At 43.4% G+C, this 26,845-nt stretch overlaps 1 protein-coding gene across 5 annotated transcripts in view; it reads left to right on the top strand.

The window, feature by feature from the left end:
- Nucleotides 1-26,845, top strand: part of NMI (N-myc and STAT interactor) — a 67,557-nt gene that overhangs the window by 23,180 nt on the left and 17,532 nt on the right. The window contains exons 1-4 of one of the 5 annotated variants that reach the window (XM_054478956.2): nt 7,905-7,965; nt 9,045-9,130; nt 21,832-22,016; nt 25,078-25,285. In XM_054478956.2, the coding sequence (XP_054334931.1) occupies nt 21,978-22,016; nt 25,078-25,285 (247 nt within the window). In that variant the 5' untranslated portion in view covers nt 7,905-7,965; nt 9,045-9,130; nt 21,832-21,977. Of the gene's footprint in view, nt 1-7,904; nt 7,966-9,044; nt 9,131-21,831; nt 22,017-24,873; nt 24,894-24,972; nt 24,993-25,077; nt 25,286-26,845 lie in introns of those variants that run through there. The other 4 variants (XM_063647473.1, XM_063647474.1, XM_054478958.2 and 1 more) reach the window with 4 other exon arrangements.

The raw sequence follows: 26,845 nt of genomic DNA, 5'->3' as shown, positions 1-26,845 counted from the left end.
ACTTCTGTGGAACTTCAGTCCTTCAGGCCATCTGGATGTATAAGTGCAAGTTACTGGGGATATGATGGCTTAGCTTGGGCTCAGAGGCCTGACATTCCTGTCTCGTTATATTAATAAGAAAAATAAAACAAAATAGTGGTAAAGTGTTGGGGTGGTGAAAATTTTTGGGGGTGGTATGGAGAGATAATGGGTGATGTTTCTCAGGGCTGCTTCGAGCGGGATTAGGGGTGGCGTGGGAACTTACAGTGGGAGAGATTCAACTGAAGAAGGATTTTGGAGTAAGGGGTGATATTGTGGGGTTGTTAGAAAGAGCATTCTTATTCTCTTATTCGGAAAACACAAGGTCCGAATAAGAGAAGGAGAAAAACAGGTATTAAAGGACTAACAATTGGGAGTACCCAGGACATCCAATTACAGAGTGTCAAAGGGGGTTCGGCGTAATTATTTGCTTGGTTGGCATGTTTTTGGGCTCTATCCTTGAGTTTTTTTATGTTGTCATAGACCAGGCCAGATTGATTTAGGTAAAAACAACATTCTTCATTTAAAAATATACAGAGTCCCCCAACCCTTTTTTTTTTTTTTTAAGCAGTGAGTAAGTCAGGGCCTCCTTGAATTTGGAGGAAAGACAAATGCAAAGCCAGCAATTGTTTGTTAAAGAAGGATTAGAAAGGGCTAGGAGAGAGTGACTGAAATTGATAGTGTGGTGGAGATAGCTGGGGAGAGGTAGAGGGTGGCATAAGAATGGGAACGAGGATAAGAGTAAGTATAAAAGTAAAGAATAGGACTTCATCAGGGTGAAAGTATTGGAGGGTACTTTATCACTGAAGATCTTCTATCGACTTCAAGCTAGACTTAAGGGTGGCAATTTGAGGTAAAACCAGGAGCCACTAAATACCAAGAGCCTCAGAAACTGAGGTGGGAAGGCCAAACCGAGGAATTATGTCTGACAGAAGGGAAGAAATGACCGTGGTGGCCTTCTCAGACCCTGTGGGAAAGGCCTCTATCCATCCAGTGAAAGTGTCTACCCAGACCAAGAGGTATTTTAGTTTCCTGACTCGAGGCATGTTGAGTAAAGTCAATTTGCCAGTCCTGGGTGGGGGCAAATCCCCGAGCTTGATGTGTAGGGAAGGGAGGGGGCCTGAACAATCCCTGAGTAGTAGAATAGCAGGTGGAACACTGAGAAGTGATTTCCTTGAGGATAGATTTCCATGATGGAAAGGAAATGAGAGGTTCTAAGAGGCGGACTAGCGGCTTGTAACCTACATGGAAGAGGTTATGAAATGACAGAATAGAATGGGCCTGTGAGGCTGGAAGGAGATATTTTCCTTGGTACAAGAACCATTTGCCTTGTGTGGGAAGAGATTGATAGGTGGAAGTTTCAGTTGGGGAGTAGATGGGAGTGACAAGATGAGGAGAAAACTGCCATGAGGGATAGAAGTTGGAATGCTAGCTGCTTTTTTAGCTACCTTATGAGCATAAGCATTGTCCTGAGCAATGGGATCTGATGCCTTTTGATGGCCTTTGCAGTGAATGACTCTAGCTTTCTTTGGAAGTAAAGTGGCCTTGAGAAGAGTTTTTATTAAAGAGGCATTAATGATGGAGGACCCTTGTGTAGTAAGGAAACCTTTCAGCTCATAAAACAGCATGGTGGTGCAGGATATGGGGTCAGCATAAATATTGACACATTGTCCCTTTACAAGAGTGAGGGCCTGAATTAAGGCAATGAGTTTGGCTTGCTGAGAGGTAGTGGAGGGGAGCAGTAGCCTCAATGATAGATGTGGAAGATACTATAGCATAGCCTGCCTTTGCTGGTGAGTGGTAATTAGGCCTGGTGGAACTGCCATCAATAAACCAAGTGTGATCAGGGTGAGGAACACGAAAGAAGGAAATATGGGGAAATGGAGTGAATGTCAGGTGGATCAGAGAGATACAGTCATGGGGGTCAGGTGTGGTATCTGGAATAATGTGGAAGGCCGGATTGAAGTCCAGGCCAGGAACAATGGTAATTGTGGGAGACTCAACAAAGAGTGAGTATAGCTGAAGGAATTGGGGAGCAGAAAGTATATGTGTCAGGTGTGAGGAAGAAAATAGATTTCGGAAGTTATGAGAGCTGTAGAGAGTGAGTTGAGCACGGTTTGTGATTTTGAGGGCCTCCAAAAGTATTAAGGCAGTGGCAGCCACCACACGCAGACATGAAGGCTAGGCTAAAACAGTAAGGTCAAGTTGTTTGGACAGAAAGGCTACAGGGAGCGGTCCTGGCTCTTGTGTAAGAACTCCGACCACACAGCCCTGTACTTCGGCTGTGTGTAATGAAAAGAGAGTGATGAGTTAGGGAGAGCCAGTATGGGAGCAGCTTTTAGGGCTGTTTTTTAAGGAATGGAAAGGGGAGTGGGGAAAGGATTTAGGATCTGTGGGGTCAACTAGGTTTGCTTTTGTGAGTTTATATAATGGTTCAGTCAGGATGGTACAACTAGGTATCCAAAGGCAGAAGTACCTAACCATGCCCAGGAAGGAAAGGAGTTGTTCTGTAGAAGGGGTTGGGGTTTGGGAGATTAGCCGGACACAATCAGCAGAGAGAGCACATGTGTTTTCATGCAGAATTATGTTGAGATAGGTAATGGATGAGGAAGAAATTTGGGCTTGACTAAAGTAATGGGGGCTGTCTGTGAAGCCTTGCAGCAGTACAGCCCAGGTAATTAGCTAAGCCTGATGGGTGTCAGGGTCAGTCCAAGTGAAAGCAAAAAGAGGCTGGGATGATGGGTGCAAAGGAATAGTAAAGAAAGCATGTTTGAGATCCAGAACAGAATAATGGCTTATGGAGGGGTTGAGGATAGGAGAGTATATGGCTTTGGCACCATGGGGTGGATAGGCAAGACAATTTGGTTGACAAGGTGCAGATTCTGTACTAATCTGTAAGGCTTGTCCGGTTTTTAGACAGGTAAAATGGGGGAATTGTAAGGAGAGTTTATAGGCTTTAAAAGGCCATGCTGTAATAGGCAAATGATAACAGGCTTTAATCCTTTTAAAGCGTGCTGTGGGATGGGATATTGGCGTTGAGCGGGGTAAGGGTGATCAGGTTTTAATGGGATGGTAAGGGGTGCATCATCTGTCGCCAAGGAGGGAGTAGAGGTATCCTATACTTGTGGATTAAGGTGTGGAGATATAAGGAGAGGATGTGAAGGAGGCTTTGAACTGGGGCAAAAGATGGCAATTGAGGTGTGGCTGTAGCCTAGGAATAATCAGGGAAGCAGATAATTTGGTTAAGATGTCTCAGCCTAATATGGGAACTGGGCAGGTGGGGATAACTAAAAGGAGTGTGTAAAAGAATATTGTCCAAGTTGGCACCAGATTTGGGGAGTTTTAAGAGGTTTAGGAGCCTGGCCATCAATACCCACAACAGTTTTGGAGGCAAGGGAAACAGGCCCTTGAAAATAAGGTAATGTGGAGTGAGTAGCCTCCATGTTGATTAAGAAGGGGACGGACTTACCCTCCACTGTAAGAGTTACCTGAAGCTCAGCATCCATGATGGTCCAGGAGGCTTCTGAGGTGATCAGGCAGTGTCAGTCTTCAGCCGCTAAGACAAGAACATCTGGGAAGGAGTCAGTCAGAGAGCCTTGGGCCAGAATTCCCAGGGGAATGGCTGCCAGGCGAATTGAACAGTCCGATTCTCTGTGGGGTCCCACACAGATGGGACACGGCTTAGGAGGAATCCTGGGCTGCGGGCATTCCTTGGCCCAGTGGCCAGATTTCCGGTACTTGCTTCTGGGGGAGGAGGTTCTGGAGGAACCCCTGGCAGCTGCGGTTTAGGCGTTTGGAGTTCTTGTGTGCTGGAGCTGTGGCTGGGGTTTGTCTCACAGTGGAGGCAAGGAATTGCAACTTAGAAATACATTGCTACTTGGCTGCCTCTACTCTATTATCGTACACCTTGAAGGCAAGGTTAATTAAGTCCTGTTGTGGGGTCTGAAGGCCGGAATTTAATTTTTGGACCTTTATTTAATGTCAGGAGCAGATTGGGAAATAAAATAAAATGCATATTGAGAATAAGATGGCCTTCTGACCCTATGGGTCTAGGGCAGTAAAACATCTAAAGGTTGTTGCCAAATGGGCCATGGACTGGGCTGAGTTTTTATATTTGATGAAAAAGAGCCAAAATGCTAGCTGATTTGGGAGAGGTTGGATAAAGAGAAAAGGAGCATTAACCTTGACTATGCCTTTAGCTCCAGCCACCTCTCTAAGAGGAAATTGCTGGGCGGGTGGGGGAGGGCTAGTCGCGGAACGAAACTGTAAGCCAGACCGGGTGAGGAGGGGAGGTGATAAAAAGATTATGGGGTGGGGGTGCAGAAGCTGAGGAAGAATTGGGACCTGGCTTGGTCTGGCGAGGAGCAGCCTGGGGAGAAAGGGAGGTCAGATGAGTCCATAGAAAAGGAGGATTCAAAGGACTCAGAGCTTGGGGTGGAGACTGAAGGAACAGACAGGAGAGAAAGAAGAAAGATTTGGGACAAGTCTCATTGGGAGCAGAGACTAGGGAGGGACCAATGTGTAAAAGAATGCCTGGACGTCAGGCACCTCAGACCATTTGCCCATTTTACAACAAAAATTATCTAGATCTTGTAGGATAGACAAATCGAAAGTGCCATTCTCTGGCCACTTGGAACTACTGTCGAGTTTGTATTGGGGCTAAGCGGTATTGCAGAAGAAAATAAGACACTTAGATTTTAGGTCAGGCAAGAGTTGAAGAGGTTTTAAGTTCTTGAGAACACAGGCTAAGGGAGAAGAAGGAGGAATGGAGGGTGGAAGGTTGCTCACAGTGAAGGAGGCAAGTTCAAAGAGAAAGGTAGAGACACGGACAAGTGGGGTGGGGAGCAGCCCTGGGCTGCAACGTGGGTGAGCAGCCAAAGCAGGCGTCCCTGCAATTGACTTGCCACCAAGGGAACGTGAGTGAATGACCAAGGCAGGCGTCCCCGCGGAGATCAGACACCAATGGAACGTGGGTGAATAATCAGAGAGGCATCCCCGCAATGATTAAACACCAAGGGAAGGCTGCCTTCCAGAGTCCATGACCGGCGCCAGAGTTTTGGGTCCATGGATAAAATGTGTCTCTTTTGTCTCTACCAGAAAATGAAAGGAATTGAAATTAAGAGAAGGGAGAGATTGAAGGATGGTGCCAAGATTGAAAGGAGAAAGAGGTTGAGGGATAGTGAGAGAGATTGGAGAAGAGAGTAAAAAGAGGCTGCTTACCCGATTTAAAGTCAGTGAGCTGTTCCTTGGGCTGGTTGGTCTGAGGACCTGAGGTCGTAGGTGGATCTCTTCACGGAGTAAGGGTGAGGACAGGGGACTGGTCTCCCGAAGGAGTCCCGCTGATGCGGGTCTTTGGCACCAAATGTCTCACATGTCCATGTGAAGAGACCACCAAACAGGCTTTGTGTGAGCAACAAGGCTGTTTATTTCACCTGGGTCCTGGGTACAGATGGGCTGAGTCTGAAAAGAGAGTCAGCAAGGGTGGTGGGATTATCATTAGTTCTTACAGGTTTTGGGATAGGCGGTGGAGTTAAGAGCAATGTTTTGGGAGCAGGGGATGGATCTCACAAAGTACATTCTCAAGGGTGGGGAGAATTACAAAGAAATTACAAAGGGTGGGGCAGAAACAAATTACAATGGTGGAATGTCATCAGTTAAGCTATTTTCACTTCTGTGGAACTTCAGTCCTTCAGACCATCTGGATGTATATGTGCAGGTCACTGGGGATATGATGGCTTAGCTTGGGCTCAGAGGCCTGACAAAGGTGTGTGTTCTGGGGCAGACAATCCCCCTTTCCCACTTCCACAGCTTGGGCAATCACTGTGTTTGGGGTGTCTCCCAGGTCCTGCAGGAGCAATCCTCTTCCTTCAGAGGGTCTGTGGGTTTTCTTGGCTTTCCTGGTTTATTCCTGCAGTAGTTCTGGAGCAAAAGTTCATGATGAGAGTGTCCACACACTGCTCTGTCTGTCCAAGTGGGAGCTGCAAACCTGTCCTGCCTCCCATCTGCCATGATGTTCTCAAGTCTCTCTTGTCCCTTCTCTCTCAAATGCATTTGGTGAATTCATTCTTCAAAATACAGGTAAAGCCTCACATTCCCTGTGAGAACACCTCCAACCATCTTTTGCACATCTCTAGGATATCACTTAGCATATCATATTAGAAAGTTTTATTTGATATATTTCTCTCCTTTGAGTATAGGAAACCTCAGTTTCATGAGGATAGCGATTAGCTGCATTTATTTTGTTTGTTTGTTTTTGTTTTTGAGACAGAGTCTCGCTTTGTCACCTAGGCTGGAGTGCAGTGGTGTGATCTCGGCTCACTGCAACCTCCACCTCCTGGGTTCAAGCAATTCGCCTGCCTCAGCCTCCCAAGTAGCTGAGACTACAGGTGTACACCACCACACCCAGCTAATTTTTGTATTTTTAGTAGAGACAAGGTTTCACCATGTTGCCCAGGCTGGTCTCGAACTCCTGACCTCAGGTGATCCACCCGCCTTGGCCTCCCAAAGTGCTGGGATTACAGATGTGAGCCACAGCACCTGGCCTGTTTATTTTTAAAAATAGTACCAAGCATATAATAAAAACTCAATGAGTTAATGAATGAATGTAATGAATACAAGATTCAGTCACTTAACTATGGAGTGACAACCATCTTCTTTTACTCATTTAACACATTTATTTGGCAGTTATTTGTTTCATGTCTACTTTATGCCAGGCATCAATCCAGTACAGCCAATGAGCAAGACACACAAAGTCACTGCTTTCATGGAGCTTACATTCTAGCAGCAGTGACAGAAAAAAAAATGGAGCAATAAGTAAACAAGGAAATTATCAGATAATGATGAGTGCTTTGAAAGACTCAGCATAGGCTGATATGATAGAAAAGAGGGTCAGGAAAGGCCTCTCTGAGGAGGTGACATTGAAGCTTAGATCCGAATGACCTGAAGGAGCCAGCTATGCCAGACAGATGGGAAGGCTGGAGCAAAAGCCCTGTGGCAAGAATGAACTTGACCAATTCTCCAAAAACAAAAGGGAGAGCAAGGTGATGAAAGAGCTTAATGAAAGGGGGAACTTACTGTGAGGGGAAAGGTAGGCAGTGGTAGGTACTGTGGGGCTGCGTAAGCCAGGTTGGGCATATGGAGTTGAATTTATACACAGTAGGAGGTTTTTCAGCAGGTGACAACATGATTTAATTTATGTTTTAAAAAGATCACTCTGGTGTCTCATCAGAGAAGAACTTATAGTGGATTAAGAGGGGGAGCAGGGAGTCATCTCAGGAGGCTACTGCAGTTGTCCAGGGAGAGTTGATGGGATGGTGGCTTGGATGGTGATGGCAACAATGGAGAAGGGAAAGAAGTGTACTGGTTCAGGGACATTTTGGAGGTTTGCTCTTGAGTTGGATGAGTAGCATGAGGGGGTAAGAGCTTTCAGAGATAGTTTGATGAATGCAAATCCTTTATTCACTTTTGTTACCAGGAATTTAGTACTAAGGATTTTATTGACTTTGTGACCAGGAATTTAGCACTAAGTATTAGTCAAAAGAGAAAAGAGTGTGGAATCCTTTTGCACATCCTTGCTGATGGCTATTGGGTCAAGTGGAAAGGTAGAGAAGACTTGTTTTTGGACAGAGGCTGACCTTGGGGATACTAAGCATTTTCGTGAGGAGGGGAGTGCTTTGGCTAACAATATTTAATATGCCCTCGCAAGATACCAAAACCAACCAGCAAGAGACGCATAGCATCTACTGAGGTGCCAACAATATCAGAAGTTGAAAATGCCAACACAAAAGGACCTCCTGGGCCTTTCTTTTAGGTGTGTCAGTGAATGTGAGATGTGGAGAGACAGTGGAACATGGTTAACTGAAGTCTTTTTCAAAAATGCCTTCTAGGAGAAGATCGTCAGGCCACCTACTGGAGCTTTGGCTGCTTTTCTAGCCAAATAGGAAATGTGTAAGTGTCCTAAGGGCTCGGGCCACGTCTTAGTCATCTTTGAATTCCCACCCAAGGATTAGCAGAATGCATGACAAAATACATTGCAAGAGCTGAGTGAAGATTTAAGCAAAGGGAAAAATGACAATTGTCCCAGAGGGTAGTCCAGCCCTTTGTATGCTGTAACCTCAATATCAAATTTATGTTTTGTGGTTTGGCTATGATCCCATTAAGGCTAATTTCTCTTTCCTGGGAAACATTAGATCATAATCAATTCCTTTGTTCCATTTTTTTTTTTTTTTTGAGACAGGGTCTCACTCTATCACCCAGGCTAGAGTGCAGTGGTGTGATTCAGCTCACTGCAACCTCCTGAGCTCAAGCGATCCTCCATCCTTGGCCTCCCAACTAGCTGGGACCACAAGTGTGCACCACTGTGTCCGGCTAATTTTTGTATTTTTTTTATACAGACAGAAAAATACCCAGCTCGGCTAGTCTCGAACTCCTGGATTCAAGCAATCTGCCTGTCTTGGCCTCTCAAAGTGCTGAGGTTACAGGCATAAGCCACCATGCCCGGCCCTCCATTTGTTTGATTAAATATGCTAAACCCAATTTTCCAATGTACATTTACCAAATAATTTTTATGTTTTGTTCTGTTGCAAATTTTTGTGTCACTTGATAACTAATTGCCACCTCAGTTATATTTACTTATGTGTACAAACATACTATATACAAATTTTCTTCATTTGTTAAAGAAAATAAAATTGAATAAAAATTATGAATACAAATAAACAAGTGTAGAAATAAAGGGTACCCATAACTTTGCCTTCAAAGAAACTTTAAAGATTTACGCGGGGACTTTTTTCTATGTATATACATGCATACACACACACACACACACACACACACACACACACATTTTGTGGGGGTGACAAAAATGGGATCACTGTAGACTTAATGTTTTGCAATTGGATTTAAATATTCTTTTTAAATATAAGTAATATAATTAATAAGTGGGAACTTAACTTTGAGTTCAGAGTGTGCTTCTTCTTCTTTTTCTCTTTTCTTTGACAGTATTTCTTTTTATACCTTTTATAATATAGAACATTATTCTATGAGCCCAACTGGGAAAATGAATGGAAGTTCAACTAAGTAAGATGTCAGCCCAACTTAAGGACTTAGGCATCTGGTGAGTATTTGGACAAGATGACCTCTGATTTCTCCAACTCTGAGATTCTGTGAATGGAGACAGGAGATAGGAATTTGTAAGGCTAATTGGACTGAAAAGACTGAATTACTGGTATAAGGGAGTTCTGGGAAATTAGGTTGGAAAGGCAGATTATGGCCTGGTTGCATTTACATCTTGGCTCTCCAGCTGGGCATGTAGGTGCATGTTGGGAGCAAATGCACATGAAAGAAGAGTGACAAGATCAGAAATCTTCTGCTTCCCCTTCTCCTTCCCCTTCTCCTTCCCCTTCCCCTTCCCCTCCCCCTTCCCCTCCCCCTTCCCCTCCTCCTCCTCCTCCTTTTTCTTCTTCTTCCTCCTCCTCTTCTTCCTCTTCTTCTTTTTTCTTCTTCTCCCTTCCTCTCCTCTCTTTTCATCTTCCTCTTTTATAACTTTTATAGAAAATGAACATCAAATTCTCTCACTTTTATGGGCTTCCTCTTCCTTGAATTCCCATATGAAGTAACTTGAGCTCACTTCCCACATAATGAAGGAAAGTTCTATGCCAGATACACAAATCTGTCCTCTCTTTTCCTATAAATCTGAAAACAGTAAATCTCCATAAAGACAGGGACTAGTTTTACCTACATCGTCTTACAATAGTATACAAAGACTTGCATGCAAATAAGACTCACTACAATTTTTACTTTTTATTTCTAATTATGGTAAAATACACATAACAAAATTTATCATCAACCATTTTTAAGTGTACATTTCAGTGGTATTAAGTACATTCACATTGTTGTACAACCATCACTACCATCCATCTCTAGAACTCTTTTCATTTTGCAAAACTGAAACTCGGCCGAATGCGGTGGCTCATGCCTGTAATCCCAGCACTTTGGGAGGCTGAGGCGGGTGGATCACCTGAGGTCAGGAGTTCGAGACCAGCCTGGCCAACATGGTGAAACCCCATCTCTAATGAACATACAAAAAAAATTAGCCGGGTCTGGTGGCAGGCGCCTGTAATCCCAGCTACTTGGGAGGCTGAGACAGGAGAATCGCTTGAACCCAGGAGGCGGAGGTTGCAGTGAGCTGAGATGGCGCTGTTGCACTCCAGCCTGGGGGACAAGAGCAAGACTTCGTCTCAAGAAAACAAAAATAAAAACAAGAACAAACAAACAAAAAACAAACAAACTGAAACTCTATGCTCATTAAACAATAACTCCCCATTCACTCCTTCCCTCATCCCTTGGCAACCACCATTCTACTTCCTCTGTAAATTGGATTATTCTAGGTTCCTTGTATAAATGGAACCACACAATACTTGTCCTTTTGTAGATGACTTATTTCACTTAGTAAAATGTCCTCAAGTTTCATACATAATCTATTCTATACCAGACTTTCCTTCCTTTTTAAGGCCAAATAATACTCCATTGCATCTATATGGCACATTTTATTCATTGATTCATCTAACTAAAATTATTTTGATGAGAATCCTGTAGCCCATAGATCCATTAAGGCCACAGACTTCTTTTGGGCCTGCAAAAGTCACCACTGTATCACTTAAAAGTTTCCCAACATTTCCTGATTTTGTTTGACAGCCTAGAATTCTTTGAGATGCTTTTTATTCTCAGACATAGCTGCTGTTCTTTCAGGGATCAGGGTATCTTAGGGCCAGGGCTGTGGTTAGATAGGAAGAAGGGTGAGATCAAGGCCACAAGTAGGTTAATATTACCTTATTCAACAAGTATTCACAGGTCACTCTTTTTGGAAAACACCACTTTAGTTGCTATGGTAGCTACTCTATATCACAATGGCCAGGTGGCCTTTGGGTGGAGAGAGTGATGTAATTTGTAAATCAACGGGCTTGACACTACTTAGACTCTGGGCTTAATAACCAAGATACATTCTTACAGAGAAGTTGTGCTTTTCACATACATGCAGGCATTTCCACAAGTCAAGAAACAGCAGAAGATGCTGGACGTGGTGGCTCACGCCTGTAATCTCAGCACTTTGGGAAGCCAAGGTGGGCAGATCATGAGGTCAAGAGATCAAGACCATCCTGGCCAACATGGTGAAACCCCATCTCTACTAAAAATACAAAAACTACCTGGGCGTGGTGGTGCTTGCTTATAGTCCCAGCTACTCAGGAGGCTGAGGCAGGAGAATTGCTTGAACTTGGGAGGCAGAGGTTGCAGTGATTGTGCTGCTGTACTCCAGCCTGGGTGACAGAGTGAGACTCCATCTCAAAAAAAAAAAAAAAAAAAAAAAGAGACAGCAGAAGATGGACAAGAGACTCTGCCTCCCATCTTCCCTTCACAACTCACCCTTCTTACCCCAACTACCTCCTTCCGGTGGCTTGGTTTTGAGGCCATGTTGTAAATTAGCTGCAAAAGAAGACCAGGGAAGATGTTTCTCCTAACGTTCTTTCCCTACATCTTGCAAGACCCCCTGTATTTTCAGTATTTCTGGTAAGGACCTCACCACATGTGGTGCAGAGCATGGTACTATGCAGAATGATGTAGAGAGAATGAATTTTCCCTTTCCAGACACATTTTATGTTATCACTGTTGTCAAAGCAGATGAAAAATCAGGTTGCCGCTGAGTCACAGCCTCCACAATGGCAAACCCCCTTTCCTCCATGTGTCCAGAGAACTGATGTAATTTCTTAAGAGATTTCACAGGAAAAAGTGATTTTTTCTGTGTATCTCCCTGTAATGTTACTTTGGTTTATGCTCATAAAAGCATAGGTTGGCTGTAATCTTAATTAGCCCTCATTGAACAATATTTTTCTTATTTTTTTCCTAGGGTTTTCTTCAGTAACCATATCTAATTTTTTTGTCATAGCAGTGTGCCCCAAGAAAAAGTTTCAGACAGCAGAAACAGATCTAAAGATTAATAGTATATAAAAGATGTTCTACTTTTTTTTTCCAAAAAGTGAAGCTAATCAGAATGAAATATAAGAAAGTGTAATTTTTCTAGACGTTTATGTCTGTACCACAGCAGGGGGGTTCCCTTGTAAATGAGTTATCTTATTTTTTCCAAAAAGAAGTTTATTGCAAGGAGGCTTACTAACTAGTCCTGGGAGTTGATGAAAGTCCCATCTCTTTGCCTGGGGTGCGTAACTCAGCGGGAGTCAATTCCACACGGAGTTTTGGTGGCGATGATCTCACTATTTTATACCTCATGTCTACACTTTAGTTTATGTAAAAAAGTTCCTTTCCCTGATGAAAAATGTCCCGTCTGTGACAAAGTTGTTCTTGCCTTTTCATGTGTCCTTTTTTCCTCCCAGTTGGACATGAATCACACTCTTCATATTTTGGCATGTAGTAGTTATTAATTAATTCAACCAGTTGAAGAGAGTCCCATGCCAGATTGTTACTGGCACTTGTTATTTGACATCTGTGGGTACAACTGGTAATGAGCAGGCTTTGTCTGAAATCCTCAGTCAGCAGCACAATATCCCAGGAGACGGGACCATCACAGCTAGCATGCACGCCCTGCTGCTTTCTGCCTCCCACGTAAAGGCTGGGAGATGGCCACATAGATGCAATGATCTAGGGCTAATAAAGTATGGGCTTCCCTAAAGTAGCTTCCTTACTGGACTACTAGAATAACATTAAAGTTAATTTAAAAATTTCTAATTGATATATAATATTTGTACTTTTTATACGGTTCATATATTTTGTTACAGGCATAGAATGTATAATAATCAAGTCAGGGTATTTAGGGTATTTATATTTTTGTACTGGGAACATTTCTTTCCAGTATTTATTTATTTGTCTTTCTTTGTACTGGGAACATTTCAAGTCCTCTCTTCTAGCTAATTTGAAATATACAATACAATGTTCACTGTAGTCACCTATTCTGCTATAGAACATTAGAACTTATTTTTTCTATCTAACTGTATATTTGTACCCATTAACTAACCTCTTTTCATCCCTGCCACACTCTTCTCAGCCTATGGTAACTACCATTCCACTCTCTACCTCTATGAGATCAAGCTTTTAGCTCCACGTATGAGTGAGAACCTGCGATATTTGTCTTTCTGTGCCTGGCTTATTTCTAAAGATAATTCTTTAGGTTAATATTTTAGCTCTGTAAAATATTTCATTTAAACCAGAGCCCTTAACCTAGGTTCCATGGACTCCCAGGAGTCTATGAATGGCTTAGGCGTTAAGTGAAACATCTGAAATTTCATGCAGGTTTTGTGTATGTAGGAATGCTTCTGGGAGAAGAATTCCTAGCTCTCATCAGAGTCTCAAATATATCTGTCCCTGCCTCACTCTCGAAGTGATTTGGGTGATTGCACTGTGATATATGTATAATAGTTCCCAATCATTTAGTCAATTAACCTTTATTAATAAACATAGGATAAATGATTGCCTGAGAAGGGCACTTTATTAGTGAGGGTTCTCAAGAGAAACAGAACCAATAGGATACTTGTAGATATATGGAAAGAGATTGATTGTAAGAGATTGCCTCATGTGACTGTGAAGGTTGAGAAGCCCCACAATCTGCCATGTGCAAGCTGGAGCCCCAGGAAAACCAGTAGTATATTACAGTCCAAGCCCAAAGCCCTGAGAACCAGGAGCTCTGGTGTCCAAGGACAGAAATAGATGGATGTCTCAGCTCAAGCAGACAGAATAAATTCACCTTTCCTTTGCCTTTTTGTTCTATTTAGGCCCTCAATAGATTGGATGATGCCTGCCCACATTGGAAAGAGCAGATATCCTTTACTCACTCCACCAATTCAAAAGCTACTCTCTTCTGGAAACACCTTCACAGACATGCCCAGAAATAATGTTTTCCCAGCTCTCTGAGCATCCCATAGCCCAGCCAAACTGACCCATAAAATTAATAACCACAGGCACCGTGTTAGACATTTTTGGGAGAAACACAGATACAGCACAACTCTTATTTTGGAAAAGATTACCATCTTTGGGAGAATTAATTGTATAACGATTCCCCAAAGACAGCAATGCAAGGCTGTAAATGTGCCCAGTAAGTGGTATGGACAAAATGTGCTAAAATAATTTAGAGAATGGAGGGATCACTAGTGGCCCTTGGGTTGTTGGAAAAGGAGCTTAAATTGAGCCTGAAGATGCATCAGCAAAGCCTGACACTGGTGTTCAGTCAGCATGCTCTAGAGGTTTAGACCAGTTGTTAAATAATGAAATATTTTTGTATCATTTGGTAAGTATCATTTGGTAAGATCATTTTGTATCATTTGGTAAGTAGTAGCAGTCTTCCCCCATCTCCATCCTTGTGCCTCCACCAAGCTGGCCATACCTGTTCCTCCACCAGGAATTCCCAACTTCTCTTCCCCTGACCTTCCTAAGATCTAGCAACTGAGGGATCTCAGCCTAGAAAGAATTCTCTGGGACATTGCTCCAGCACTCTGGTGAGAGCCATTCTCATGGTTCAATGTCTATGCTGAGCAGTTGTGTTTTCACTATCACCACTGCATGTATAGTGTGTGTGTGGGTTTGTTGAAAGTTCACTTGTCTGACTGTATAACTGAAATAATAGAAAGGAAAGAGAAAACAACTCAGGAGAGGAAAATAGTAAGAGAGAGAAGAGGCCTAGTATGTTCTGGAGTTGGATAGCTGACTAATTCAGTGGGATGTGGAAGGGAGTAATGGCTGATGAAGTTACAGACAAACTGTAGCCAGCCTGTGGTGGAAAGTTTGGTATTGGGAGTGATGGGAGGGAGTGTACATCTTACACTCTGGAATTTGGATTGTATATATGGGATGTCATCTGCAAGTGCTTAACATGTCGAATGACATGATGATACTAACCCTTTTAGAAGAATAATCTGGCATGAGTATGCAGGATGAAAGGAAAGAAAATCATTAGCAGGGTAAATTCCAGATGTAGATTAGCCCCATGAAAAGTCCTGCAGGAATAAAACATTCAACTATGAATTTTCATGCAAGAGAGTAAGGGGAAAAAGAGACACTGGCTGTGGCATGAGAAATGGAACTGGGCAGAATTTTTGAAATCAAGTTTTAAGAAATCTGTGCCATCTAGTCACATTGCCCCTTGCAGGAGGCCAGATGAGGTTTGTGGCCACAGAAGGGGCTGTATGAGCAGCAGAGAAAACAATTGCTGCTTGGTATATCTTAAGAGACTACATCACAAAAAACCCACTCAATATTACCCACCTTTCTTACGTGTAGTTCATTAAAGAATATGGCAAAAATGGCCGGGCGCGGTGGCTCACGCCTGTAATCCCAGCACTTTGGGAGGCCGAGACGGGCGGATCACGAGGTCAAGAGATCGAGACCATCCTGGCTAACACGGTGAAACCCCATCTCTACTAAAAATACAAAAAAATTAGCCGGGCATGGCAGCAGGCGCTGTAGTCCCACCTACTCGGGAGGCTGAGGCAGGAGAATGGCGTGAACTCTGGAGGCGGAGCTTGCAGTGAGCCGAGATCGCGCCACTGCACTCCAGCCTGGGTGACAGAGCGAGAATCCGTCTCAAAAAAAAAAAAAAAAAAAAAAAAAAAGGGAATATGGCAAAAATAAGAGAAACAGAATGAGTGTGAGAGAAAGATCTTAGACTTACTATTTGACTGACTTGTTTTTATGTGTTCTATCTAAATCTGGATCAGCAAACAACTAAGTCTTGGCAGCCCAGAATCTGTTCCTGGCACACACTGCACAATTCGAGGGGACACGAGGAGGCATTGTGCAGTGCCCATCCAGTGTCATTTTATGCAGTTGTCTTTGTGACTCTATTCAGGTCTTGCATTTTATATTTTAACCTATCTAATTATTTTTTCCTATGCAACTGTCATCCCTTTCAACTCTTCTAATTATAGCTTAAAATCAGAGGACAATATTAATATTAATAATATTATTTAATTTTGCATTTACTGTTCAAAAAGTATTTTTATGTACATTAGCTAAATTAATCCTCACCAAACACCCTATAATTGGTAGGTAACATTACTACCAATTGTAATAATGTCATTATTTTTACATTTGAGAAACTGAGAAATGGACCCTCGGAAAGCTAAAGGGAAATGCGATCAGTAGTAACATTTTTTTGAGCACCTATTATGTACCAGATCCTTTACATGAGCCCAAGTTCACAGAGCTAGTCAGGCGCAAAGCAAAGACTCAGCTTGGTTCTCCTGGTGATTTTAAGGTGGTGCAATTTCCATGACAAACCAGCTTACCAGGTGTTGTTTGTCCACCTGAGAAAACTTCTATTTGAGTATTGGCACCAAATTAGAGTTCTTATTCTTCAAAAGGTTGAAAAACAGCTGAGGTCAATCTCCCAAAAGGCAACAATGTTTCCATTCCAATTCATAAAGTCGCCAAGCAGTAAGATCTGAAGGACACTGTTTTGTTTATTTTTATTGGAGATGAAGCTTGTTTTTATTTATAATTTCCCTGGAGGGGTTTAAGCCCTGAGAAGGATGAATTAACTCTGGCTTTGTATATTAAACATCATCAAACTGCCCCATGCAGATATTATGTTATTAAAATGAGTCCTGTGTGTGAGATCATTCTATCTTGTAACATTGTACACTAGGGCAAACTATTTAGAATAAATTGAAATGAATAATTAATGAAAGAGAAGAGAATACCCCTTTCAAGTTCCCATATACACTTGCCCTGTTTTTTTTCTTGGCTTCTCCTACTTCCTCTTTCCACTCTTTAGTGTCATTTTGACTCATTTCCCCTCACTGTTTATTCCTTCCTTTCCCTCAGGGTAGCTATAATGGCAGCCTAGCTACAAGCAAGAAGCCAGTGCTCTCTGAAGGAGATGGCATGAAAGACAGGAACAGCTCTTGTTCTTTCCTCAGGAAAAGAACACCAGAGTGTGGAGACAAAAGGACTCCATTTTGGATGCTGATCTACCATGTTGAGTTCTGATTAGCCCCAGTCCCATGAATGCCTCCTAATTCCTCATTTATTTACTGTCCTTAGCGTAAGAACATGTCAACCCTGCTGTTATCACACAAATTATAGGCTATAACGCATATGGCATTCTTGCCTGTTTTGGAGGGTTGCTTTTAATTGTCTTGCTGGAGCGCGTATACCCTTTCCCTGTTATGTATAAGCCCTGGGTCTGGGGAGTAACAGTGCAGAGATGTCTTGCAGCCCCACTCCCATCTTAGGTTTCCATTAAAACACTCCTTACTGACAAACTGGATTTGTCTGCCTTGTTCTTTGATATCTCAGTTCCTTTGGCATTTGGGGGCTGCTTTGCATATACCACCCCTTCATGAAACACACGGACACCCAGAAATACCTCACTTTCTGTCTGTGGACTCGCCAACCAGGCTGGCAAACAGGAAGAGGGTTCTGTGCTTCCGGACAGCCAGGTAGCACATAAAACCCGTCTCCCAGAATGACGATTTCTGGTCATGCTTTTAGTGAACCAGTTAGTCTATGGCTTTGTTTCTCAAGGCGTAGTCCAAGTGTGTCTGGAATTGGTGGGTTCTTGGTCTCACTGACTTCAAGAATGAAGCTGCGGACCCTCATGGTGAGTGTCACAGTTCTTAAAGGCGGCATGTCCGGGGTTTGTTCCTTCTGATACTCAGATGTGCTCGGAGTTTCTTCCTTCTGGTGGGTTCGTGGTCTCGCTGGCTCAGGAGTGAGGCTGCCGACCTTCGCCGTGAGTGTTACAGCTCTTAAGGCCGCGCATCTGGAGTTGTTCGTTCCTCCCGGTGCGTTCGTGGTCTCACTGGCTTTAGGAGTGAAGCTGCAGACTTTCGTGGTGAGTGTTACAGCTCATAAAGGCAGTGTAGAGCCAAAGAGCGTGCAGCAGCAAGATTTATTACAAAGAGCGAACGAACAAAGCTTCCACAGTATGGAAGGGGACCCAAGCAAGTTGCCACTGCTGCTGGGGCAGCCTGCTTTTATTCTTATCTGGCCCCACCCACACACCCTGCTGATTGGTCCATTTTACAGAGAGCCGATTGGTCCATTTTACAGAGAGCTGATTGGTAGGACAGGGTGCTGATTGGTGCGTTTACAATCCCTGAGCTAGACACAAAAATTCTCCATGTCCCCACTAGATTAGCTAGATACAGAGTGTCCACACAAAGGTTCTCCAAGTCCCCCTTAGCTACAGAGTGTTGACTGGTGCATTCACAAACCCTGAGCTAGACACAGGGTGCTGATTGGTGTGTTTACAAACCTTGAGCTAGATACAGAGTGCCGATTGGTGTATTTACAATCCCTTAGCTAGACATAAAGGGTCTCCAAGTCCCCACCAGAGTAGCTAGATACAGAGTGTCCATTGGTGCATTCACAAACCCTGAGCTAGACACAGTGTGCTGATTGGTGTGTTGACAAACCTTGAGCTAAATACAGAGTGCTGATTGGTGTGTTTACAATCCCTTAGCTAGATATAAAGGTTCTCCAAGTCCCCACCAGACTCAGGAGCCCAGCTGGATCCCAGACTGGGCCTCAGGTGGAGCTGCCTGCCAGTCCCCGGCCGTGTGCCTGCACTCCTCAGCCCTTGGGTGGTCAATGGGACTGGGAGCAGTGGAGCAGAGGGCGGCACTTCTTGGGGAGGCTCCGGCCCCACAGGAACTCACGGAGGCGCAGGGGAGGCTCAGGCATGGCGGGCTGCAGGTCCCAAGACATGCCCCGCGGGAAGGCAGCTAAGGCCCGGCGAGAAATTGAGCACAGCAGCTGCTGGCCCAGGTGCTAAGCCCCTCACTGCCTGGGGCCGCCGAGCCCACGCCCACTCAGAACTCGCGCTGGCCTGCAAGCACCGCGCGCAGCCTGGGTTCCTGCCCTCGCCTCTCCCTCCACACCTCCTCGCAAGCTGAGGGAGCCGGCTCCGGCCTTGGCCAGCCCAGAAAGGGGCTTCCGCAGTGCAGCAGCGGGGCTGAAGGGCTCCTCAAGTGCCGCCAAAGTGGGAGCGCAGGCAGAGGAGGCGCTGAGAGCGAGCGAGGGCTGCGAGGACTGCCAGCACGCTGTCACCTCTCAGAAGAAACAGCACCATCAGCATCATCTAGGAGCTTTTGGAATGCAAAATATCCACCCTAATCCTACAGAATCAGAATGTATATTTTAACATGATCTTCAGCTGATTTATACGGACATGGAAGTTTGTCAAACACTGGTGTACAGAAAGTCTTCTTGCCCAAAAACATATTTTTCCCTTTCTTGTAACTATGCCGCACATTTCAAGGGGATCAACAGAAATAATTTATTATATCAAGATATGTATTAGGCTGGGCTAATATATGTCTTCGTAGATACATATTAATGGATCTTGATAGATTAATTAGGTGGTGGCTCATGCCTGTAATCCCAGCACTTTGGGAGGCTGAGGCTGGTGCATTGCTTGAGTCCAGGAGTTCGAGACCAGCCTGGGAAACGTGGCGAAACCCCAATCGCTATAAAAAGTATACACACAAAAATTTAGCTGGCTGGGCGTGGTGGCGTGCACCTCTGGTTTCAGCTACTGGGGAGGCTGAGGTGGGAGGATCTCTTGAGCCCCAAGGCAGAGGTTGTAGTGAGCCCAGATCACACCACAACACTCCAGCCTGGGTGAGTGAGACCCTTTCTCAAAATATATATATGTGTGTCGGGGGGCGGGGGGAGGGAATTACATTCCTATATTTAGGCTCATTAAGACCAACCAGAAGACAAATTTAACATAATACAAAAAGTTGAGCAGCTTTGCCTCTTACGTTTTTTTGCTTTGTTTTTGTTTTTGAGACGGAGTCTTGCTCTGTCACCCAGGCTGGAGTGCAGTGGCGCGATCTCGGCTCACTGCAAGCTCCGCCTCCCAGGTTCAAGCGATTCTCCTGCCTCAGCCTCCCGAGTAGCTGGGACTACAGGCGCCTGCCATCACGCCCAGCTAATTTTTTTATATTTTTAGTAGAGACGGGGTTTCACCATGTTAGCCAGGATAGTCTCAATCTCTTGACCTCGTGATGCGCCCACTTCAGCCTCCCAAAGTGCTGGGATTACAGGCGTGAGCCAACGCACCTGGCTACCTCTTACGTTTTTTAAAATTCTAAATAGGTTAGTGACTAGTGACTTTCTTTGTTGCAATCATTTGCTACCTCTTGTAAAGTACTATTTCAGACAGGAAAATAATCAGAAACAACATATTCAAACACCAATCCAAATCTTGCTGCTTGACAATTTCTAGAATGCCTCCCGCAGCCCCCTCAGGCAAAACAGACTACAAATTCCAAAATTAAAATACATAGTCAAGGCCGGGTGCGGTGGCTCACGCCTGTAATCCCAGCACTTTGGGAGGCTGAGGCGGGCGGATCACGAGGTCAGGAGATCGATATCATCCTGGCTAACATGGTGAAACCCTGTCTCTACTAAAAAACAAACAAACAAAAAAAAACAATTAGCCGGGTGTGGTGGTGGGCGCCTGTAGTCCCAGCTACTTAGGAGGCTGAGGCAGGAGAATGGCATGAACTCGGGAGGTGGAGCTTGCAGTGAGCCTAGATCGCGCCACTGCACTCCAGCCTTGGCGACAGAGCCAGACTCCATCTCAAAAACAAACAAAACAAAAACAAACGAACAAAAAAACATAGTCAAGCAAAATAAATGTCTTTTAATATTTCCTTAGCTGTTTTCACTATTTTTATGCATGTTTTCTTAAAAACTGAGCTCCCTGAGAAGCTGAATTGACATATTCGGATGCTTTGCTCAGTTCTTTCTCATTTGAGATTTTTGGCGACAAAAGTTAATATTTTTATTTTTCCAGCATTCCAAGGCTATGTTCTGTTTGGGTCTCTGAAAACCTCAAGATTCACTGGGCTTTTTCTCCTTTGTGATTTTAGGTTCAAAGCAAACAGTTGGGTTTATCCGACCATCAAGTTCATCCTATGAGAGTCCTGTCAGAAGCCATTTTTGGTTTATAATTGAGAAAAGCAAAGCAGGAAAACATCACAGTATTCTCAGACTTTCTTTAAGAAATTTCCTTAATATAATATTGAGATTTACTGCTATCTTACAGCCTTGAATACTACAGATAAATGTTTATTTTTGAGCCTTTATAAGCAAAACATTAATTGTTCTTCTTTATAGCATTGTCAAGGATACCAACTTTATTCTCTATGTACTTTATTTAACACAACAAAATTTTCTAAGTGATTGTTTATGTTTATATGATAAATCAGTGGTCCAGGCAGATTTGACAAGATAAAGTCCTTTATTCTTTAATTTTATTATTATTATTTTGCTTGAATTTATTTCTATTTCTAAATATTTGGTCTACCTCATAATATTTTATTCACTTATACAAGCTTATTCACACACATGAGTATGAAAAGCTATACAAAGGGGTTGTTATAACATTGGGTCCAGAGTATTTTACTCCTACTCTAGTATTTAATGACTAGTTAGAAGTAACTATTTATACAGTGTGCACTAGGTACAGTTACTGCAGGTAACATAAAATACATTTTTAAATGACCTTATTTCTTAAAAGTACTTTTCTAGGGAGGAAGAACAAAGATAATGGAAATGTAAGAGAAAAATTGAAAAAAAATCTCACCGTAGTATAAGATGAAACAAGTACAATTTAGTGAGTGCTTTCCATGGGCAGAGCACTGTGTTTAGTCCTTGAAATGCATCTCTATCTCATTCACCACATCTTTATTTTACAGATGAGAAAATTGAAGCTGAGAAACTTGAGTAACTAAAAATTGAAATTCAAACCCATTTCTGACACCAAAACTATACTTTATTTATTTATTTACTTTTTGACAGAGTCTCGTGCTATTGCCCAGGCTGAAGTACAGCGGTGCAGTCACAGCTCACTGCAGCCTTGAACTCCTGGACTCAAGTGATTCTTCTGCCTCAGTTTCCACAAATGCTGGGTTTATAGTCATGAGTCACCATGTCTGGCCAAAATCATGCTTTTAACTATACAGTACTGCTTGCCTGATAAAAGAGTAAGTATTTTCCTTTACCATTTATGTAGTCCAATGGGAAAACTCTTGAAAACTAGAAGGAAGTTACAGAATTCATTTGTATACCCCAGGATCTTGCACAATACTGGGCATAAGTGTTCCAATTTCCCCAAGGATGAACTGCAAACCAGATCAACACAATCTTAGCAACAGCAGCATAAGCTTGGTGTAGTAGCCTTTTCTTAAAAGAGAATCATCATGTAATAGATATCAGGTAGCTTTCTCATAGTTTGCATAATCACTAAACTCTTGGTGCCTCCCATTTGTTTCATGCTATATTAGTCCTTTTGGACTGCTGTAATAAAACATCATAAACTGGTAGTTTATAAACAACAGAATTTATTTTTCACAGTTCTGGAAGCTGCAAGTCTAAGATCCAGGGTCCTGCAGATCTAGTGTCTGGTGAGAGCCAGCTTATTGATTCATAGATTACCTTTTGTCTGTGTCCTCACATGGCAGAAGAGGTCAACAAACTCCTTTGGGCCTCTTTGATAAGGGCATTAATCTCATTCATTTAGGCTCCACCCTTTATGACCTAATCATCTCCCAAAGGCCCCAGCCCTAATACTGTCACCTTGGGGGTTAGGATTTCAACATATGAATTTTGGAGGAACACAAACATTTAGTCCATTGCACATCCCTCTGAGATTTTTCACCCAATCTTTCTTCTCAGTCTACTTTCTCTACCTTAATGAATCAACTCAATTTTCACCTCTTCTGTGAAGGAAACTTCCCTGACCTCCTCAGATAGAGGGGACTACGCTCTCCTTTGTCTTTTACTACTTCTGGTATCCTACCCCTTCCAACACACATTAGACTGTATGTAATACTGGTGTGTGTGTGTTTGTGTGTGTGTGTGTGTGTGTGTGTGTGTGTGTGTGTGTCTTTATAGAAAGTCTGGGAGGAGTTCATTGCCATGTAGTCAGGGAGACAAATGTGTAACATAATATTAAGCTCACATCTGTGTAGATTTACATGAGATATCCAAGGCACAGAGTGCTGCAGCTCATGTGCAACATATTTACTGAGTGCATGATAACATCAATAAATAGCTTTTATATTAGGAGAGAGCGTAATTTACTAGAGCATTCCTCAAAAGTTCCCATCAGAAACTTCCCAAGATTTTAATAACTGTTCCTTGAAAAAAAGAATATATCGCTCAAATTGATTTGATAAGTTCAAGGTTAATAAAGTTAAAATTTTTAATATGCACAAATTTTTAATTTTTCCCTGCAATATTTCTTGGAACTCTTAATGTGCCGATGTGCATTGTGAATTTCCAAAAGTGGATTCAGTATGCAGCATTTCCTAATTGTATTGGGCCATAAAATTCCATGTTCTCCATGTACCCTAGGACACAGTTGGGAGATATTGTTGAGAGTAGAGTATATCATTGTCACCATATATTAACTGCTTGATTTTGGGTCACCTCTTTATGCCTTAGTTTCCTCTACTGCTTCAGACAGGTGAAAAGAAATGGGAATAATACTTATATCTAATATTGTTGTTGGCAAAACAAAAAGGTTTATAAAATGTCCAGGAGTTCTTAGTAGATGTTAGCAATTACAATTATTAATAATATGTCCAGGAGCCAACTCTTCATTTTCAGATCTCTAACACTTTTCAGAATACCAGATTTGAAGCTGAGTTAAATTCAGACTGTTAGTACATGTCTCAGCTTTAGAATGTAGGTGTCCAAAAAGACTTCCCCTCCACCTGTATCATTTGCTTTTTAAACAGAATCTGAGTCAATATATGAAGTTAGGCCTGTTCTGGCCATGGTCCTGTCATTTAGTATCTTCTTATAAAAAATAAAAATAAGAAGAAATGAAGTTCAACTAAATAACCTGGAGAGTTCATATTCCCTCCAAAATTTCAAGGTAAAACTAAAGTAATTCTTTCTCAAGTTGCAGCAGATGGAGTTTTTGTATTTTCTAACTGGTCTGATAAGCACAAAGAAGTTGTTTTTTTACTTAGAAATGCCATTTTACAGGAGGCTGAGGTGGTGGGATCACTTGGGGCCAGAGCTCAAGATCAGCCTGGGAAACAGTTAGATACCTGCCCCTAGCCCCCAAATTAAAATAAAAGTACAAACAATCTGGGTGCAGTCGTGAATTCCTGTAATCCCAGCTACTTGGGAGTGGAGGTGGGAGGACTGCTTGAGCTCAGGAGTTGGAGACTGGGCAACAGAGCAAGACTCATCTCAAAAAAAAAAAGAAAAGAAAAGAAAAAGAAATGTCACCACATTAAACTGGTTCCCATCAACCTTTTTGATACAAAGAAATTTTACTTTTGTTAAACTATTTTAGACCACTATATCAGTTATTATATGTGACTAGGTAGCATGATAACCTATAATTTATGCCTTGAAATAATTTTGACTCATTTTCTTCCCACATCTGTATTTATGAGCCGGGGCAGCTGTGGGGTGGTTCTTTGTGTGGGATTAAGAGACACTGCAGTTCTTGAAATAAACCAGATGTTTGAATTTTCAAAGGAAAAGTTCACACCTAGTGAAGTATTTATTTACAAGCTCCACAACAAAACAAGAGATTATAAGAAAATTTTCAAGGGACATGGGTCACAGAAACCAACAGGAACACCACAGCTTTCCCAACTTCATGGCCGGGGGGATGTTACAAAAGACACAGAAACGCCGATCTTGTGCTGACTGTAAACATTTGTAAACTAGTGTTACAATGACTAAGAAATTACAAAAGAGTTACAATCTGATGAAGAGCGATTCCTGCTTTGACTTTATTTGGTTTCTATCCACTTTTCCAACATACCTCATAAAATACATGCAAAAAACTGGTTTTAGAAAGCGTTCCCTAAAATTAGTGTGTACGGAAACTTCAGGTATACTTCTGCTTTCCTCCGCAAAACCACTCCTTTTTAAAAATCGAAAGTGAAATTAGTTTTTTTTTCTGTTAGTGACTCATCATTGGAGACAACCAGGTTTAGTATTTGAGCAGTGGTTAAGTGCTAAAGAAAAATCGCCGTTAAAGCAGTTTTCTTTTTCACTGTCTTTTTCTTTTCGCAGGGAACCAAGCTGTTCCTGCGAGGGCCACCTCCTCAGGAAGACCCCGCAGCTCTCCCGAGGCGCTTCTGCAGGAAGCAGCGCCAGTTTCGACAACCCGGGCCTTCCCCTTCCAGTGCCTCCGGGGGTTCCGGCGTCTCGGGCGCTGCTGTTTTCCGGGAAGGGCAGGCGCGCTGGGCCTTGGGGAGCTGCGCTCGGCGGGCGGACTCGGGTGAGTGGGGAGTCCCTTCCCGGACTGCCACTCCCGCCGCTGGCAGTCCCGGGCTGGAGAGCCAGGGGTGGAAAGGGAGGTGGGAGACCTCAGCGCCGACGGGAATGGGACAGCCCCGAAGCTGAGACCCTGCTCCCCGGGAGCTGCCCGCAGAGGCCACGCCGCCTTCGAGGGGGCGCACCTGCTCCTGGGCCCGCTGTGCAGTCTCTGAGCCGTCAGGGCTTCGAGCCTTGTCACTTGTTTGCTTTGCTTCATTCAGGAAATTGAAACATAAAGTTATTTGTGTTTCCTCGCTGTTTTCCCCCCTTTTTTTTTTTTGAGACGGAGTCTCGCTCTGTCGCCCAGGCTGGAGTGCAGTGGCGCGATCTCGGCTCACTGCAAGCTCCGCCTCCGGGGTTCACGCCATTCCCCTGCCTCAGCCTTCCGAGTAGAGTAGCTGGGACTACAGGCGCCCGCCACCACGCCTGGCTAATTTTTTTTGTATTTTTAGTAGAGACGGGGGTTTCACCGTGTTAACCTGGATGGATACGATCTCCTGACCTCGTGATCCGCACGCCTCGGCCTCCTAAAGTGCTGGGATTACAGGCGTGAGCCACCGCGCCCGGCCCTCGCTGTTTTCTCGGAGTGTCTCTGGAGATAGTCCTTAGGAAAACGGATTTCTTAAGAAAACGATTCTTGGCAGGGGCAGTGTTGTGCAGTCATGGCTGGCGTTTCAGAATAGGCAAGGTTTTTCTTGAAGGAGACATCCGAAGGAGAATACTGTATTTCCAGTCTGTACAACAGGCAGACGTTCTATTGCCTTTCTTTCTTTTTGCTGCCAGGCATGCATATAGGAAGATTCGATTCTACACGGCCTGGCACCGCAGTTATATGATTGTATTAGGGAAATACGGTGATGGTGATTTGTATTAGTTTTTTTTTATTCGCTGCCATAACAAATTACATGGCTTTAGTGGCTTAAACACAGGAACGCGCGCGCGCGCACACACACACACACACACACACACACACACACACACACTCACACACACAATTTACTATCTTAGGATTCTGTAGCAGTCCTACTGAGGTCTCACTGGGTTAAAATAAAAGTGTTGGCCGGGTTGCCTTCCTTTCTGGAAGCTCTTGGGGTGAATCCCCTTTCCATCTTCCGGAGGCCACCTACCTTATTTGGCTCAGTAGCCCGTCCTCCATCTTCAGGGCCAGCAACATTGCGCCTCTGAAAGTTCTTCCGGGGTCACATCTCACTCTTGACTCTTCTTCTGTCTTCCGCTTTCACTTTTAAGTAGCCTCATGATTACACTGGGCCCGCACAGATAATCCAGGATGCTCTCCATATTTAAAAGCAAGCTGATTAGCAACCTTAATTCAATCTGCAGCCTTAATTCTCCTTTGCAATATAAACTAACATAATCACAGATTCTTGGGATTAGGATGTGGACATCTTTGAGGGAGCCATTGTTTTGCCTACTACATGATTGCATGAAAGGAATGACCATACATCCCACTCATGCATAGAGCAAAAGTATCCAGACGCTAAAGATGCCAAAAGGGTTCTGG

Source organism: Pongo pygmaeus, chromosome 11 (assembly GCF_028885625.2).
Source record: "Pongo pygmaeus isolate AG05252 chromosome 11, NHGRI_mPonPyg2-v2.0_pri, whole genome shotgun sequence".
In the NCBI taxonomy this organism is placed as follows: Eukaryota; Metazoa; Chordata; class Mammalia; order Primates; family Hominidae; genus Pongo; species Pongo pygmaeus.
This window is presented reverse-complemented; position numbering and strand designations above follow the sequence as displayed.